The sequence below is a fragment of the Thermobia domestica genome, chromosome 14, assembly GCF_964235325.1.
Source record: "Thermobia domestica chromosome 14, izTheDome1.hap1.1, whole genome shotgun sequence".
NCBI lineage: Eukaryota > Metazoa > Arthropoda > Insecta > Zygentoma > Lepismatidae > Thermobia > Thermobia domestica.
In genome coordinates, this window is record NC_137467.1 from 55,639,582 (window position 1) to 55,655,162 (window position 15,581).

A 15,581-nucleotide genomic window follows, 5' to 3' on the forward strand; every position below is an offset into this window, starting at 1 on the left:
TAATCCTGAAAATTATTTATCTCTATCATTTATCCGCGCGTTTGAGTGTAAAATGTGCTAGTAAATGTATTTATAAACTAACTGGATTAAAAATAGCTTTACAACACCGAGGGCAGAATCCTATACGTGCAATTGCAGCTATATAAATCTTCACCAAGGACGGTGTATGTGTATATGTTAGTGGCTATCTCACCGTTCAATACGCATTCTTGAATTCTTCCCGGCGTTTTGTCTGTGTGTTGAAATCTTCCAATGTAATTTATACCTTACAAATTTAATTGTCGAACTGACTAAAGGATGGTATAATTCTCAGTGGATTTTTCTTGTATACGAAATAACGATTAATGGCCTTAAATTCCATTCTCCGAGAATTTTCCAAAAATATGTGATACGTCAATACGACCGTAACTATAAGGTATTTGGTTGTGAAGCAAGGAATTAGCAACGAGAAATTTTACTTTAAATATACTGCATTACGAAATATGAATATTTAGAATTGTATATTATAGTGATTAATGTTACGTTAACACGTTCCTTGGTTCTTTCATATCCTCACTCAAAAGTGAAAAAACAGAACAGTATTTGATAATTTAAATATGGTTCATAATTTTTTTCTTCGTGCTGTTCATTTTGCAATGCAATGAAATGAAATCTTTAAGTTTTACGTTCCACGAATATGCCGGCTAGGCTAAAGAAGACGGTGATGATGAGAAATGAATGAAATTGTCGAATGAAGAAAGTTGGAGGAAACTGGAGAACCCTGTAAGAACCCACGCATATTGTATTTGCTCTGTACAAAGCTAACTTGGCGCGAGCTGCGATCAAACCAAGGACCTCATGCACCACGGATGAACGCTCTACCACTGTGCCACTGCCGTCCCACATTTTGCAATGTTACCAACAAAGTAACTTTATGCTTTACGGACCACAGAGGTTCAATATCACAAACACAGGAAACCAATCATATCATATACTAACTATATGTCCTATCACGATTATTATTACCTTAATCTTACGGATTTTGCTTTACATTATTTTCTCTTCTTGTCTGTAGGACTTATTTACTTATTTAACGTTTCTGGGCCCACTAAAAATTTTGTTTCTCTCCCTCCTGGAACAAGGCTGGATGCTCTGAAAAATAAAATTACCAGTACCCGTTCATAATCCCCAAAACAGATTAAGAATGATTGTTTGAAACCTTGAAATATATATGTAGTTAAGCCTGACAAAAATGTCAGTCAGTTAATAAAAAAGAGCCAGTTTAAAACCCTTCTTGAGCCCAAGAAAATTGTTTGGCCATTCTCCTTATTTACTCGTATTCAGTATAGGTTTAAACAACGGAGTTGCGTCCGAGTACATTGAGCCACCAGCAACGGAGTGTGGCATACAACAAACCAAGTGCATGGATTACGCTGACAGCTAAGAAGCAATAGCCTTATCTCCTTTAAAATTCTACTCATCCATGAAAAGTCTGGTTAGTCGATTTTCTAAGTTGTTATGAGCAAACCAGCAAAGTAACGTCAGTGTTTCCATTTCGATATTTGAGGCACCATATCAAGTAATTTCAGTAGAGGGCACTTCTTATGCAAAACGAGTCACCAATCCTAGGTTTATTCAACCTCTCTTGGGAAGATTTGTATTTTATTGCAGACGACAGAAGTACTCTGTAGAATTACAAGTTTAACTTCACTCTGTAGTGTAGTTTTTTTTTTAAAATAATATTGCTCAAAGAAATTTAGTATCAAGTGACACTATATTATGTAACTTCACTATACTAACGCAAATAACATTACACAGCAAAAAATGAGGTGTTGCAACAACACAAAATGACTACCACTTTGGCATGTTACTTGTGTGTCAATTCAATACCAAACTCATCGCCTTCAGAGCATATCAGAAATACCTCGTTACTGACTGTGAGTATCTGCATCGTTTTTTACTGTTTGGTATGAGCAAAGCTTTGCGAAATATATTTAGCATTTGTGACAAGTAACTAATAACATTCTATAGTTTCTGTAATCGGTCACAATAATATAGTTGTATACCTGTGAATCATCTACAACAGTTAAACAGATATCGATGTTTCCATCTATTTTCTTTATCTGTTATTCTTGTGTCTTAGCACTTATGAACAGGAGATGGCAATACTGTTGTAAGTGTTGTCAGAAGATCCCCAGGTTTACAACAATATTATTGTAACCGATTACAGAAAACATAGAACATTATTCGTTACTTGGCATAAGTGCCAAATATATTTCGCAAAGCTTTGCTCATATTAAACGATAAATACCAATGCAAATTCTCTTAGGTAGTAGAGTTATTGCTGATATGCTCGGAAGGAGACGTGCTTGGTGCTGAATTAACACACAAGCAACACGCTAAAGTGGTAGTCATTTTGTGTTGTTTTAACACCTCATTTTTTACAGTGTATGCTGAGTAACATCATACTAAGAATACACAGTATACCAAGTAACTTATATTAAGTAACATCCTCTATTTTATCGTTTGTTGCCTTCTTTTAACACGCAATAATTAATTTATTGAATATTTGATTGAAAGCATTTTCATCATAATTTCATCATCTCTAGTTTACATTAACTTTCATGATTACACAGTATGAGTTAAGAAGTTGTGCACACATACTTAATATGGTCCATATTGGTCACGACAGAAGATTTTGCTTCCAGTAGCAACAACCATTTCTTGCAGTTATTAAGTTGGTTCTAATGACGTTCCAGGTGTTTCATGCCCAAAGGCCAAGGAATATAATAAAGTAAAATAAAGTGAGAATTAACAATACCTGTCAATGAAAACAGTCACCGTCTAAAACCACATACTTTTGCCAACGTCAGGCAACGTTTAGACTCTGAAGTGAAAGATGTTTGGGGTTTGGGGTGCGAAAAAATGCTCAAACATCTCCATATTGCATCGGTCAAACACCATATAAATTATTCACTTCAAAGAAATTATTGAGATGCTGGAAGAACTGGATGTCAGTGCAATAGATATCGTGGATGCGTGAAGAAGGATTTTGTGTTCCAATTCATGATCAGCACCGTCGTCTGGTTGACATTTGAATATGCATGTTCGTGCAAGATGAGGATATAATATCTGCTGACATCTTTCGGATGCTTAATGACAAGTTTGAAGTGCACTTAATCGAGTGCAGCAGCATCATAATGATCCACAGTGTGTTTCTCTTCGATGAAGAGAGACATATTTTATCATCCCCACCACTGAACACTATAAAGCGTCATTTTATTTTCATGTATAAAATAGCATACATAGTTATTGAAGATAATATACGCTGTATAATCTTACGTTTATATATATATATATATATATATATATATATATATATATATATATATATATATATATATATATATATATACAGAGTCTTCCAAAAGTCCTGCAAAAAGTAAAAAGCTGTAACTTTGAAAGTACTACTTACAATTTTGTATATTGTTTGTAATGTTTAGTGGAAATGTTAAACTTCTTGTTGGCAATAATGAGCGGATGTAAACGTTGACGTCATAACCGCAAATCACGTGACAAAGATGGCGTCTACTCAAGAGAAAGCGAAGTGTGTGGCGTGGTTTTGTGAGTTAAAATCTAGTATTTTGGAAATTCCGATAAAAATATCAGAAACAACCACCTGCAGGTTCAGGTATCAAGAGATGGTACGATAAGCTCCTAGCTACCGGAAGTGTCTTGGACTTGCTTCGTAGCGCAAGGCCAATAACCAGTGTTGATATGATTCAGTCCATGCAGGAAAGCGTGTTGCGAAGTCCAAAGAAATCGTTGAAAAGCAGATCCTTGGAGCTGCGAGTGCCAATGGCAACGCTACACAATATCGTTCGTAAGAAAATGATACAGAAGTTTACAAGCAAAAACCGAAAGATGTTCAGGACCTCCTCCTTTCAAATATTCTATTAGCAAGACTGACCCCATACGCAGATGAAATTATTGGAGATTATCAGTGCGGATTTAGACGAAATCGATCAACTATCGACAAATATTTACCATTCGCCAAATACTCGAAAAAAAGTGGGAATACAATATCCCGGTACATCAAATATTTATTGACTTTAGAAAGGCGTACGACTCGGTTAGGAGAGAAACGTTATACAACGTTCTTACAGAACTTGGAATACCGAGAAAGCTAATTAGATTAATTAAGATATGTTTAAATGAATCCCAAAGTAAAGTCCGGGTAGGAAAATTTTTGTCCACGAGCTTCCACGTCGAAAAAGGCCTGAAACAAGGAGATGCGTTATCGCCATTATTATTTAACTTCGTTCTGGAATACGCTATAAGGAAAATCAAAGATAACAACCAGGGCCTAGAGTTGAACTGTATTCACCAAGTTATGGCATATGCTGATGATGTAAATTTAATAGGTGATGATAGGAGAACAATAGAAAGAAATGCAGAGATCTTATTAAACGCTTGCAGGGACATGGGTTTAGAAGTAAATGCAGAGAAAACTAAATACATGGAAGTGCGTCGGGACCGGAATACAGCAAATTATGGATGCGTTAAAATATTAAATAATACTTTTGATAAAGTGGATAATTTCAAATATCTAGGATCAATATTAACAGAGGAAAATCATATTCATGAAGAAATTAAATGTTGACTAAAAGCAGGGAATTCGTGTTGCTATTCGGTTCAAAATCTCTTGTCGTCGCGAATTCTGTCGAGGAATTTGAAGCTTAAAATATACAAAACGATAATCATGCCTGTTGTTCTGTATGGCTGCGAAACATGGTCACTTACTCTGAGAAGAGAACATAGACTGAAAGTATTTGAGAACAAGATCCTTAGACGAATATTCGGACCCAAGAGGAACGGAAATGGGGAATGGCGGATACTTCATAACGAGGAACTACATAATTTATATGGTTTACCCAACATTGTTAGGGTCGTCAAGTCTAGGAGGCTTAGATGGGCGAGTCATGTAGCTAGAATGGAAGGAAGTAGAAACGCTTTCAAAGTCTTGACTGGAAGACCAATCGGAAAACGACCATTAGGAAGACCTAGGCGCAGATGAGAGGACAATATTAAGATGGATCTCGCAGAGATTGGCATACAAAGTAGAAACTGGATGCAGTTAGCTAAGGATAGAAGTCAGTGGAGAGCTTTTGTGAACGCTGCATTGAACCTCCGAGTTCCATAGGCCATAGAGTTAGTTAGTTAGTTTTAGTTAGTTCAGGACCTCCGGAAGAAGATACGTGATGTGATTGGGAGTATTACGGATGAAGCGCGTCGAAATGCCATTCTTGGATTCCCGAAAAGACTGCAGCAATCTTTGGACGTAAATGGTGCTCAGCTGGAAGTTTGGCGTTGAAAAACTGCTTGGAAACAAAATTTCATACTTTGTTACAAGTCTATTAAAAGTTTAGTACAAATGCAATAAATGGTTACAAAGTTACAGCTTTTTACTTTTTTGCAGGACTTTTGGAAGACTCTGTATATTCTGTTTATCATCCATCATTTGGTTTTCGTTTGAAAAATCAATAATAAGGAGTAACGTATGCGAGCGATGGAACTCATCCAATAATACTTCATATGGTGGTAAATCTTGTCAATAGCTGGTATCCGTTATTTATCATAAACGTTGGGATTATAATTTCGTAAAATTTTCCCAAAAATATTATATAATTGGTAATTATTACAAAAATGCATGAAACAAATATGTTATTAAACTTCATTTTAAGACATAAGAAAATAAATTATGAGACGGCTGAATGGATCTGTTCTAAATACAGTGTTTTTTGTGTGTTTCTCTCTGTGTGTGTGTCTAAAGATTTGTTTCAAATATTCAACGAAGGACCCTCTTTGTGGGAAACTACTCGTAGTTTTAATTTATCTTCTTCTTGAGCTCTTTTTTTTTAATCTTTGTGATCCTCTTTGTACAAAGTTCGAGATATACCTATGAAGAACACGTTGAGAGATAACGAAACTTACAAATGAATTTGTGGTGGCGAATTGTTTGAAGACCTAGGTATTAAAGGTAAAATCCTACCATTTGCAAATAAGATCCTTTAACCTTAAGCTAACTGTAAGTTAAAGTAGAAGCTATATCCAATTAGCTAGGGATAGAAATCAATAGAAGTCTTGTGCGAACGCGCATAAAGTGAATTAGTTACTTAACCTTTAACTAACAGGGCCAGAGCTTCCTCGTGGCTATAGCGTGGAAGACCCGTTGGGAGGTCATATAGTTTGGATTCCACGTTAAGTTGTAAGTCCACGTATCATATAGCCTCGCTGTTGATCAACTAAAACTAAAAATCAAATCAAGCAATTCATACTAACAGTGCCAAATTTCAATGTACACGACTTGCTAACAAGCCAATTTTGAGGAAAGGAACATAGTTATTTTCAAATGACTGTAAGTCATAGGTTAATAGTCTGAAACACATAAACAAGCAGCGTTATAATAAGAATGAACCAGAGAATTATAATAAATATATATATATATATATATATATATATATATATATATATATATATATATATATATATATATATATTCAAAGATTTTCATACCCCTGAGACTGAAAACTTGTAAATTTATTACACTTTTGAAAAAAACGATTTGTCGTACTGTTCCCACTAATTTACGGTGAGTACTCAGCCAAATGAGCATTGAATTATTCTTTATAATGTTAGCAACAAATATCTATTTATAGTATTATCATCGAGATAATTCAGCGTAATATGAGTGTCTTAAAATAACAACAAGACTTCACTATAAGCGCCTTGCTGGGAAAACTGATTTTGAGAGAAAACACATGTAGAGTCATGTATTTTGAAATGACCGAGCGAGGGGTGTCACCAAGTAAAGGCAAATGGGAAACGAGGTGTAGGGTAACGGTAGATGGACTTGATGTTGAAAAGGGAAAGTAATGTTATACGATCTGCATCGGATCCAATTTAGGTATTAACTGACATAACGAACTCTTCTTCTCCCAACTACGAATCCAACCCATCTACTTCTTGAATTTCATCCGAACAGATTGATGAAAAGAAAGAATTGTCAACTAGCATTTTGTTCCTTCCTGATGCGATATAAACCTTAAAGATAACTTGCATTAAAGCAGATTTTCCTGCTAAAATTGCAACTTTCTCCTTTAGAATATAATCAGGTTCAACAAAAGTATACGTAGATATAAGCTTTAATGTCTTATTTGTTTTAAAAATAGTCTACTAGGAATCCCTATATTGTTGAACACATAAGAGAATAACATTTTAAATGAATCAGTATAAGAGTAATTTTTAGAAAGCTACTTCACCAACTCAGCCTTACCTGTTGGAGACTTTCGAAAGTTATTTCGCCCAATAAAAATAAATATTCTTAGCCAAGACAAACAGTCATTGGTTTAGAACGAAATCGAGATCTTCCAATTAAAGAGATTGACTTGGAACTTTTCATTTACGAAGGTTCACAATAGCGGAGGAAAGCTTAACAGATTAAGTGTCACATATCACAACAAAAGCATCTCCTATAGCCAGAATCTATTTTCTATATTTCTGGTTTCTGTATGTCCTAGGTAGTAAATTAAAATCATTTTAGGTCATCCTGTATTATCGGTACTATGTAGTATTGATACTTTTGTAATGCGTTAGTCTCACGTGGCACCAGATAGACTGTTAGCCGGAATAGACTTAGTGGCCGCGTGAGACCAACATGTCACCACGCAAATTTTAACCGATTGTGTCCGAATTTTCCTTGGAAAATGCAAACGCGTAAGTTTGTAACAACTTAGCGGCAACTTCTGTACGCTTTGTTGTACTTTCACTCCATGTGATTGTTGTATCGCCTCAGTTTTGAGTGACTTGAATAATACATAAACCACGATCTAATGTAGACGGTAATGTGGAAAGCACGATCTATTTTTGCCACTTTGGCTAGAGAAATGTGAGACCACGTTGGACTCACATTTCCACAGGCCAAGGCTGTTTTTCGTACTACCAGATCGACTACTATATAATGCAAGAGATTTTAATGTAAAAAGTGACATCAGTGTATCACCACGGGCCATAAGAAAAGAAGTTATGTGAGACCAACCTGGCACCACGTGGCCAGAAGACAAGATTTTATGTGAGACCAACGTGGTCTTACGCGGCACTTAACCTGTTAATGGAGATTCCTAATACATGGGAGTTTTACATATGTCTTGTGTTACTGCTATGATTTCTAGAAAATAGCTTGTCAGCCACACAAAAATCATGAATAACGTGCTTTCAGGTAAGTGATTTCTTGTTCCTTTCTTCAGTAACTAATTGTATTCCGTACTTACGCTTCCGTTGCATATATCCTTAAGAGATGTTACAACTAGAGCTTCCTCTAGCTGCAAAGCTGTAGTCATATCTCTGGCATAAAATACAACCGACGCCTCTTCCTCATTCATGATGAAACCATTGTCTGAGAAGCGCCCTTTGATTCCTCTTGCTTCCAACCAAACAAACAGAGCGATGGCGTCAGTTCTCAGCTGAATATGGAACACGCTTTTGTAAGGGTCTGATTCAGTTGTCACGAGAGATACACTCCTCACCTAAATACATATTAAGAAAACAAACATCAATTAGTTATTTAAACAGTTCGGTAAGAAAATTAGGCAGCTGGAAGTTGAAAGCTCAATAGTTACATTTGTTGAAAAAATTTGTAAAAAAAATCGAGGTAAATGTGGTAACTAGTGATAATGTTATAGCTTATTTTGCCGGTATGTACTGCAGCGGGAAGTCATAACTATAGAGTGACTGCAGAAATTCCTAATATGGCAATGTGGCTATCGTTGCTATTAAGTATAGTAATTTTGGAATTCAGTTCTCTGAAGTACTCTATATATCTAAGCAAATAGGTAATTTCTTCCTAATAACATTTAGTTGACTACATTTGATCTGTACCATACTATTTTTGAGTATTACTTTGTAATATAAAATAATATTCCTTGTTTACACAAACATATATACATATATATATAGGGTATCCTAAAAATAGCACGTATGGATCTCAGAATATTATTCTACAGCTCCAAAAAAAACAAAAAACGAAAGCACTGTATAATGGTATACCCTGTTGCTTTCATTCATGTATTAGGTACAACCAAAATTTGACGATATGGTAATATCGTAGGTAAACTTTGAACCATTAGTGACTTTGTTCTACAAATCAATTAAGCAGTAACATTCATTCTTGTTATACACCATCCATTCCAAAAGAAACTGAACTTTAGAAAACAAATAGTACCACTAGTGCCATCTGTTGTAATATTTTACCGGTAGATGGCGTAGTCCCTCATTGACAACTGGTATAAATGTCATGACATTTGGATGCACGGCAACAAAGTTATTGCGTTTCAACTGTCAATGTGTTGTGTACATCGGTCGGAAAATGAGTTTCAAACAACGAGCTGCAATTGAGTTTTCTGTTAAACTGGGTAAAACTTTTAGTGAAACGCACCAAATGCTACAAAATGCATATGGTGATGAGTGTCTATCTCGTACGCAAGTTTACGAGTGGTTCAGGCGATTCAAATCGGGTAAAGAGACGCTGGATGATGACGAAAGATCAGGCCGTCCCAGAACCGGATTATCGGAAGAAAACATCGAAAAAGTGCGTGAATTCATCAAACATAACAAAAAATCGTCGGTGAAAGTTATTGAAATGGAATTAGGCATTCCTCAAACAACAGCATACCGCATTTTGACCGAAGTTTTGGGCCTTAAGAAGGTTAATTCGCGGTTTGTACCACACAAACTCACCGAAGACCAAAAAGTTGATCGAATTGCGCATTGCAAAGACATCGTTAAAAGTGCTCGGCAGGATCGAAACTTCTTGAAATCGATTGTAACTGGTGACGAGACGTGATGTTTTGAATATGAGCCCGAAACAAAGCGGCAAAGTGCTGAATGGAGAGCGCCGGATGAAGGAACACCCAAAAAAAAGTCGCTTGGTGAAGTCAAAAGTTAAGGTGATGCTGATTTGTTTTTACGATTCAAAAGGAATTATCCACAAAGAATTTGTTCAGCCCGGCCAGACAGTCACTGGAGAGTTTTACTTGGGCGTCATGAAGCGTTTGCTGGCAAGAATTCGTCGTATTCGGCCCGAATATCGCGAAATCGGCAGTTGGACTCTTTTGGACGATAATGCACCATCACATCGTTCGCGACTTGTAACTGAATTTTTGGTCAAAAATCACATTATTCGGTTGCATCATCTGCCCTATTCACCAGATCTCGCTCCGTGCGATTTCTGTCTGTTCCCGAAACTGCATTTGGCGATGAAAGGAAAGTGGCACGCATCGATTGATGCCATTGAGAAGGCGACGACCGCCGTCCTAAAGACCATTCCAATAAAGGACATGGAGAAGTCGTTTGACAACTTGTTGGAGCGTGCGAATATGTGTATCGAAGCAGAAAGGGAATACATTGATTAATAAAAATGATTTGTTCCAAAATGTACATTGCTTTTTTGTTTTTTAAAACGTTCGGTTTCTTTTGGAATGGAGGGTGTATGTCAATTAAATCGTTCATGTTAACAATAACCCCATCTACCAACATGGCACAAATTATTATAATGATCCAAGAAAAATCTTATATTTAGCACTTTGCTTCAAAGGTGTTTGCTTACTCCTGTGTTAGCACATATCTGCGTTCGTTAATATTAATTTAAATAATTGTATAGATGCTAATAGATGAAGTTAATATCAACGTCTACATGCTTTAACTGTCATCTAAGTTGAATCGATAAAACTACTTTATAGATTCGTAGATCAATGCTATGGTCCAACATTTCTCTACGACATTGCAACATCTCCAAATTTGTTTTATCTGAATGGAGTCTCAGAGGTTTTACGACAATAGAACATTTGCGCTTTATTTTCACGTAACGAATAATATTTTTTCTGGTTCATGGTTGCCATTATTAGAACACCAGAACACCTTTGCTAATTATTTTCAAGAATATGTATTAAATCATATGCGTCATTTTGTCTTTACAAATTGTAAGGACCAAGCTCCAATGATATCGCTCTAAACACGTTAGTCACTCAGCCACAAAGAGTTAGTTATTATCTTTTTGTTTTAAAGCTAGTAAAACAGTATAAGCCTTGACGTTAAACTAAATATTTGATTGCATTTCATTGTACAAGCTTGAGTAAAATATTTCGTTGCTTGAGCTAACAATTTGATTGGTAAGTACTGTATGTATAGACAAGTCTCTTGCAATCTATTCTTTCGAAATTGTAAGGTTGATTTGTAAGGTTTATTGTATTGATTTCAGACATTAACAACAATAGCTTCTAATGTTTTTTAACTTATTAAAAGATAATGAAATCTGTAGTTTTAAATCCATGTGGGCTGAAAGAGACTCATGATTAATTAAAGTTAATACTTATGAAATAATTTATGGAATTAGAATGTGAGATGAAAATGGGAGAACCCCGAGAAAATCTAAGGGCATGAAATTGTCTATCACAAAATCATATACGCTGCGATCAAACCAGAGATCCATCGAAACCTACTTATCAATATTTGCTTTAGCTTACAAAGTATCAGAAGGGTTCCCATCGTCGTCCCAGTTCCCATCATCGCACATAAAAAACGGATATATTGTCCTAATATGATCCCTGGTAATAGTACTTCTAAAATTACTCAATAACTTTGAGTACAACATGTATGGTCGTGGTTATGTTCCTTCTTCTTAAATTAATCCCCAACTACCCACTTCGCTTCGCTAAATTAAGAAAAAAGAGTAATATGTTCCGTTACTCAGCCACTTTTTAATATTATTAAAGCGCTCTTTGATATTAATCATTCTCGATCATTTTTACATCTTTCCCTACCCTCTCTCAAGTTGCGGGGCTGAATTTGGATTTAAACGGCACTAGAAGTATTGCCGTTCATCTCAGCAATCCCAGAAACTATGGATTCGACATTAATATTGGTTATTATTGACCATTTTTAAATGTCTGCCCCTTCCCCAACCCTACGTTACATCCCATCTTTCAATCTCATCTACGTCGAAAATTCGATCGAGATCGGTCGGGTGGTTCAAGAGTTATTAAGTTTTATTTATTTTATACCTACCCTTCCCTCTCCCTCTCCTAAGTTCTACCGATAAAGTGAATAGATAGAAATATTTCCAGACCAGAACTCCATCCACGTTAAAAATTTGATCAAGGTCGGTGGGGTAGTTCAGAGATTAAGAGTCACAAACATAGTCACAACTTTCTCTGGTCACAACTTTCAATTTTATAATATAGATTTGGGTGATAAGTACCACTTTCCAACTAATTTCTTTGACAGTTCTAAAATTTAAAATTTATGATGGGTACCCTTGACGCGGAGTCTATTTAACGTAGAGTTCAACAAAATAGATAGTAATAAATCACTAAAAAACAGATGATTTCATATCTTTTCAACCCTGATAAAATTTAACCAAACCTTGTGATACATTAAGTGTGCTGAAAGTGGCAGATAGACAGGCATGAAGCAAATGCACGCCATTGTGATTTGGGTCTGAATACTGACGGACAATTACTTTTAGCATCTTCAGTACCTTTACACGTGCATGGGATATGCATAGTAAATCTTAGCATTAGCACACAATATAGAGGATTTTTTCCCCTAAAATACTTAGCTACTTCCATTCTCTATAGATAGTACCTCAATAGAACCAAAGTAATTTCTTGTGATTTTACCTGTATATTCGGGGGTTCCATTTTCATCGTGTTAATGTATGTTTGTTGAAGCACAAAATTGTCTGAACAGACCATTTCACCACTCAGATCCTCCAATGAAACTTGTATGAAAGAAATTGTGGAATTCGGGTTTGTTAATGGCAGCTCAGAAATATTTTTATTATATATCTCATAAGCACCAGCAGGCTTGACCTGTTGAAATAAAACATCTAGTGAGTATTTTGGATTTATGAGTAGTTTCAACATTTATTTTACAACTGTGAAGTTTATTCAAAGGTTGATTCAGTTATTTTAACCTTATATTATAGAGGTTTCGAATGTGATATTTAACCTAGAAAATGCCGTGTTTCCATTACAATTATTGTTCGATCTGCAGTCTACCTCTACTGACTATTTTCCGGGATTGTATTTTCAATTCAAAGAGACTGTGTTGCAGCTGTTCCATTGATATTGCATCCCACTCCACTTTATAGGATTTCCATAGGCCGGTGATGGTGCGGAATCGAAGATGGGCCAGGCACCGCCTTGCGGAGTCCGAAAGCTCAATAGTTCATTGAACTGACCCCTGGACTTTTGACAGGAATATCAGAGAAGTGAATTGCTAAAATTTCAGTTTTTTGTTGCATACGGCGACTGAATTCCAGTGATGTTTTTGCGGTGTAGTTGGATGTCTTGTCTTGGTGCAGTTCAACCTGGTTCATGTCTTATCCGTGCAATGCTGGGATTTGATGATATATTTCAGTCAGGACATGAGTCTAGCAGTACGCAGCATTGGTTTTGACGTTTTGCTCCACTTTTTGGAGACGCAGTTTTTCCTTCTGCGAGAAACTGACCACAATCCACTGACCACAAACCCTTTTGAGAAACAGTTCTAGCTGCTCTAGTTGGTGTGGTGGGTCCAGGACTCTGTGTTGCATATCTCCGTATAATATAATTTACAGCAGCACGACCTACACGGAAATTACGCACTTGAAACATTTCTACGCCGTTTGATGTCGTGAACTTAGCGTCGGAAAGAGTTACAATTAACACCTCTCGAAAATGTTCAGTTTCTGCGTCATAAGACTACGCTCGATCACATTGCTCTGCTACGTAACTAATGAGATACTGTTGCTTGCCTCGTGGCAGCTTCATGGCAATGAATTGTGGATACGCGGTACAGTTGCACATTGACTTCGGCTCAATATAACTGAAACAACCTCTTTATTTCCAGATAGTTGTGTGTACGAAAAGCAAGGGAAAGAAAGATCCCTATATTGCTTTCATAGCTTTTACATATCGCATTAAGTACACATAAACAGGTGTAATACATAATTTTTAAACTCTTGGCGACAGGACTAGCGTAGAGAAGAAATTTATCGAATTCGAGATTCAAATGATTTGCAAAACAGCTCTAGTACTTTCCTCAATATTTCATGAATAATATTGGACTCCATACACGTGATAGCGCCATGCAAGCGAGTTTAGAATGTATTGAACCACTGGAGTATGATGGCTCTGTGAAGTTGGAACATTGAAAATGTACTCAATAATAAAACATGAGTTAACACTGGCCAACGAAGATCACTGTTGAAAGAAATGGAGCTCTCTGAGTATACAGTAAGCGGGAAAATTTCTACCATTGGTTTGTCACTTTTGATTAAAATTGAACCTGCTTTGACAATTGTAAGTTGCCAGAACAGTGGTTGGATCGTGATCGACGTTAAGGACGGTTTCCAAAATTATTCCTGAACCAGCACTAGTTGTTGGTACTAGTATGGTGGTATGTGCTGAGGGGTGTCTCTATTATCTTTCTCGGTGGAGGCAAAGCTTGGTGATGAACCAGCGGATTGTCACAATCATGAAAGCACCGCAAACTTATCTGCAAGTATCCAGAAATGGTCAACAGATACAGTATTCATGTTGTACGACAATTCATCCATGACCACATATTGTTCTAAGAGTTGCTTACCCTCCTTGAGTTCAGTATGAAGCCCTTCTTCGCTCATCGTATTCTCTCACCGACTATAACCTCTTCTTTCCACATCTTAATCATTTCTTGGCAGAGGACATCTTTAATTATTCAGCAGTCCAACGTACAGTTGTTGATTTTTTTCTTACCACACACTCCAGATTTCTTTTATCTAACATCTTTCAAATGTTTACTGAACGACGGGAAAAGGGGTTGACCGCAGGGGAAGACAAGTGTGACTAACCAGAAATCGTACTTTTCTCTTCCTTTATTTTCATTGAAACTAATATACGTCAGTCGAACATTGGAATTGCACAAACCCAACGCAACACAAAATCATAAAAATGCATCCGAACTATGTATAGACTAAACTAAACAACGTTATGCATAGACTAAAGAATAATAATAGTAAAACGAAACAAGTAAAAGTTAAATAGAAACTCCGTGGAATGTTTACTATTTAAGTCGCAAGAACAAACTAAAGAATACTGTCACTAAAAGCAGGATTATCTGTCTCATATGACTATTATACTTAGATAATACTAAATGTTCTTTTAAGCCTGAGTATTCCAAACACTCTACAAGAATACGCTGAATAGGTGAGACAATACATTCCTCAAAGCGTGAACAATGTTATTCTTGTTCTAATACTTAGTATTGGAACTTCATAAAGGAGAATGAGATAGTAATAGGCTCTCATATTAGAATTTCAATGAGCACGGAAAGGTAAGAAGTAGCAAGAGGCTGTTTTATATATACTTTGTACATCTTTATGGTTGTTACTAGGTTTCACTACAGAAGGAAGCTGAGGATTCTTAAAGTTGAAAAAGATTCAAAATCAATTATGTTTATTACAAGAACATGTTCAATCCTCAGTTTACGCAGACGAAAGTCCAGCATTATATGCCAATGACACC

General features: G+C 36.2%; 1 protein-coding gene across 1 annotated transcript in view; it reads right to left on the reverse strand.

Moving 5' to 3' along the window:
• LOC145669676 (beta-mannosidase-like) overlaps window positions 1-15,581 on the reverse strand; it is a 186,983-nt gene that overhangs the window by 53,446 nt on the left and 117,956 nt on the right. The window contains exons 14-15 of the mRNA XM_081737932.1: window positions 12,714-12,905; window positions 8,310-8,564 (exon numbers count right to left, since the gene is read on the reverse strand). Coding sequence (XP_081594058.1) covers window positions 8,310-8,564; window positions 12,714-12,905 — 447 coding nt within the window. The remainder of the gene's footprint in view (window positions 1-8,309; window positions 8,565-12,713; window positions 12,906-15,581) is intronic.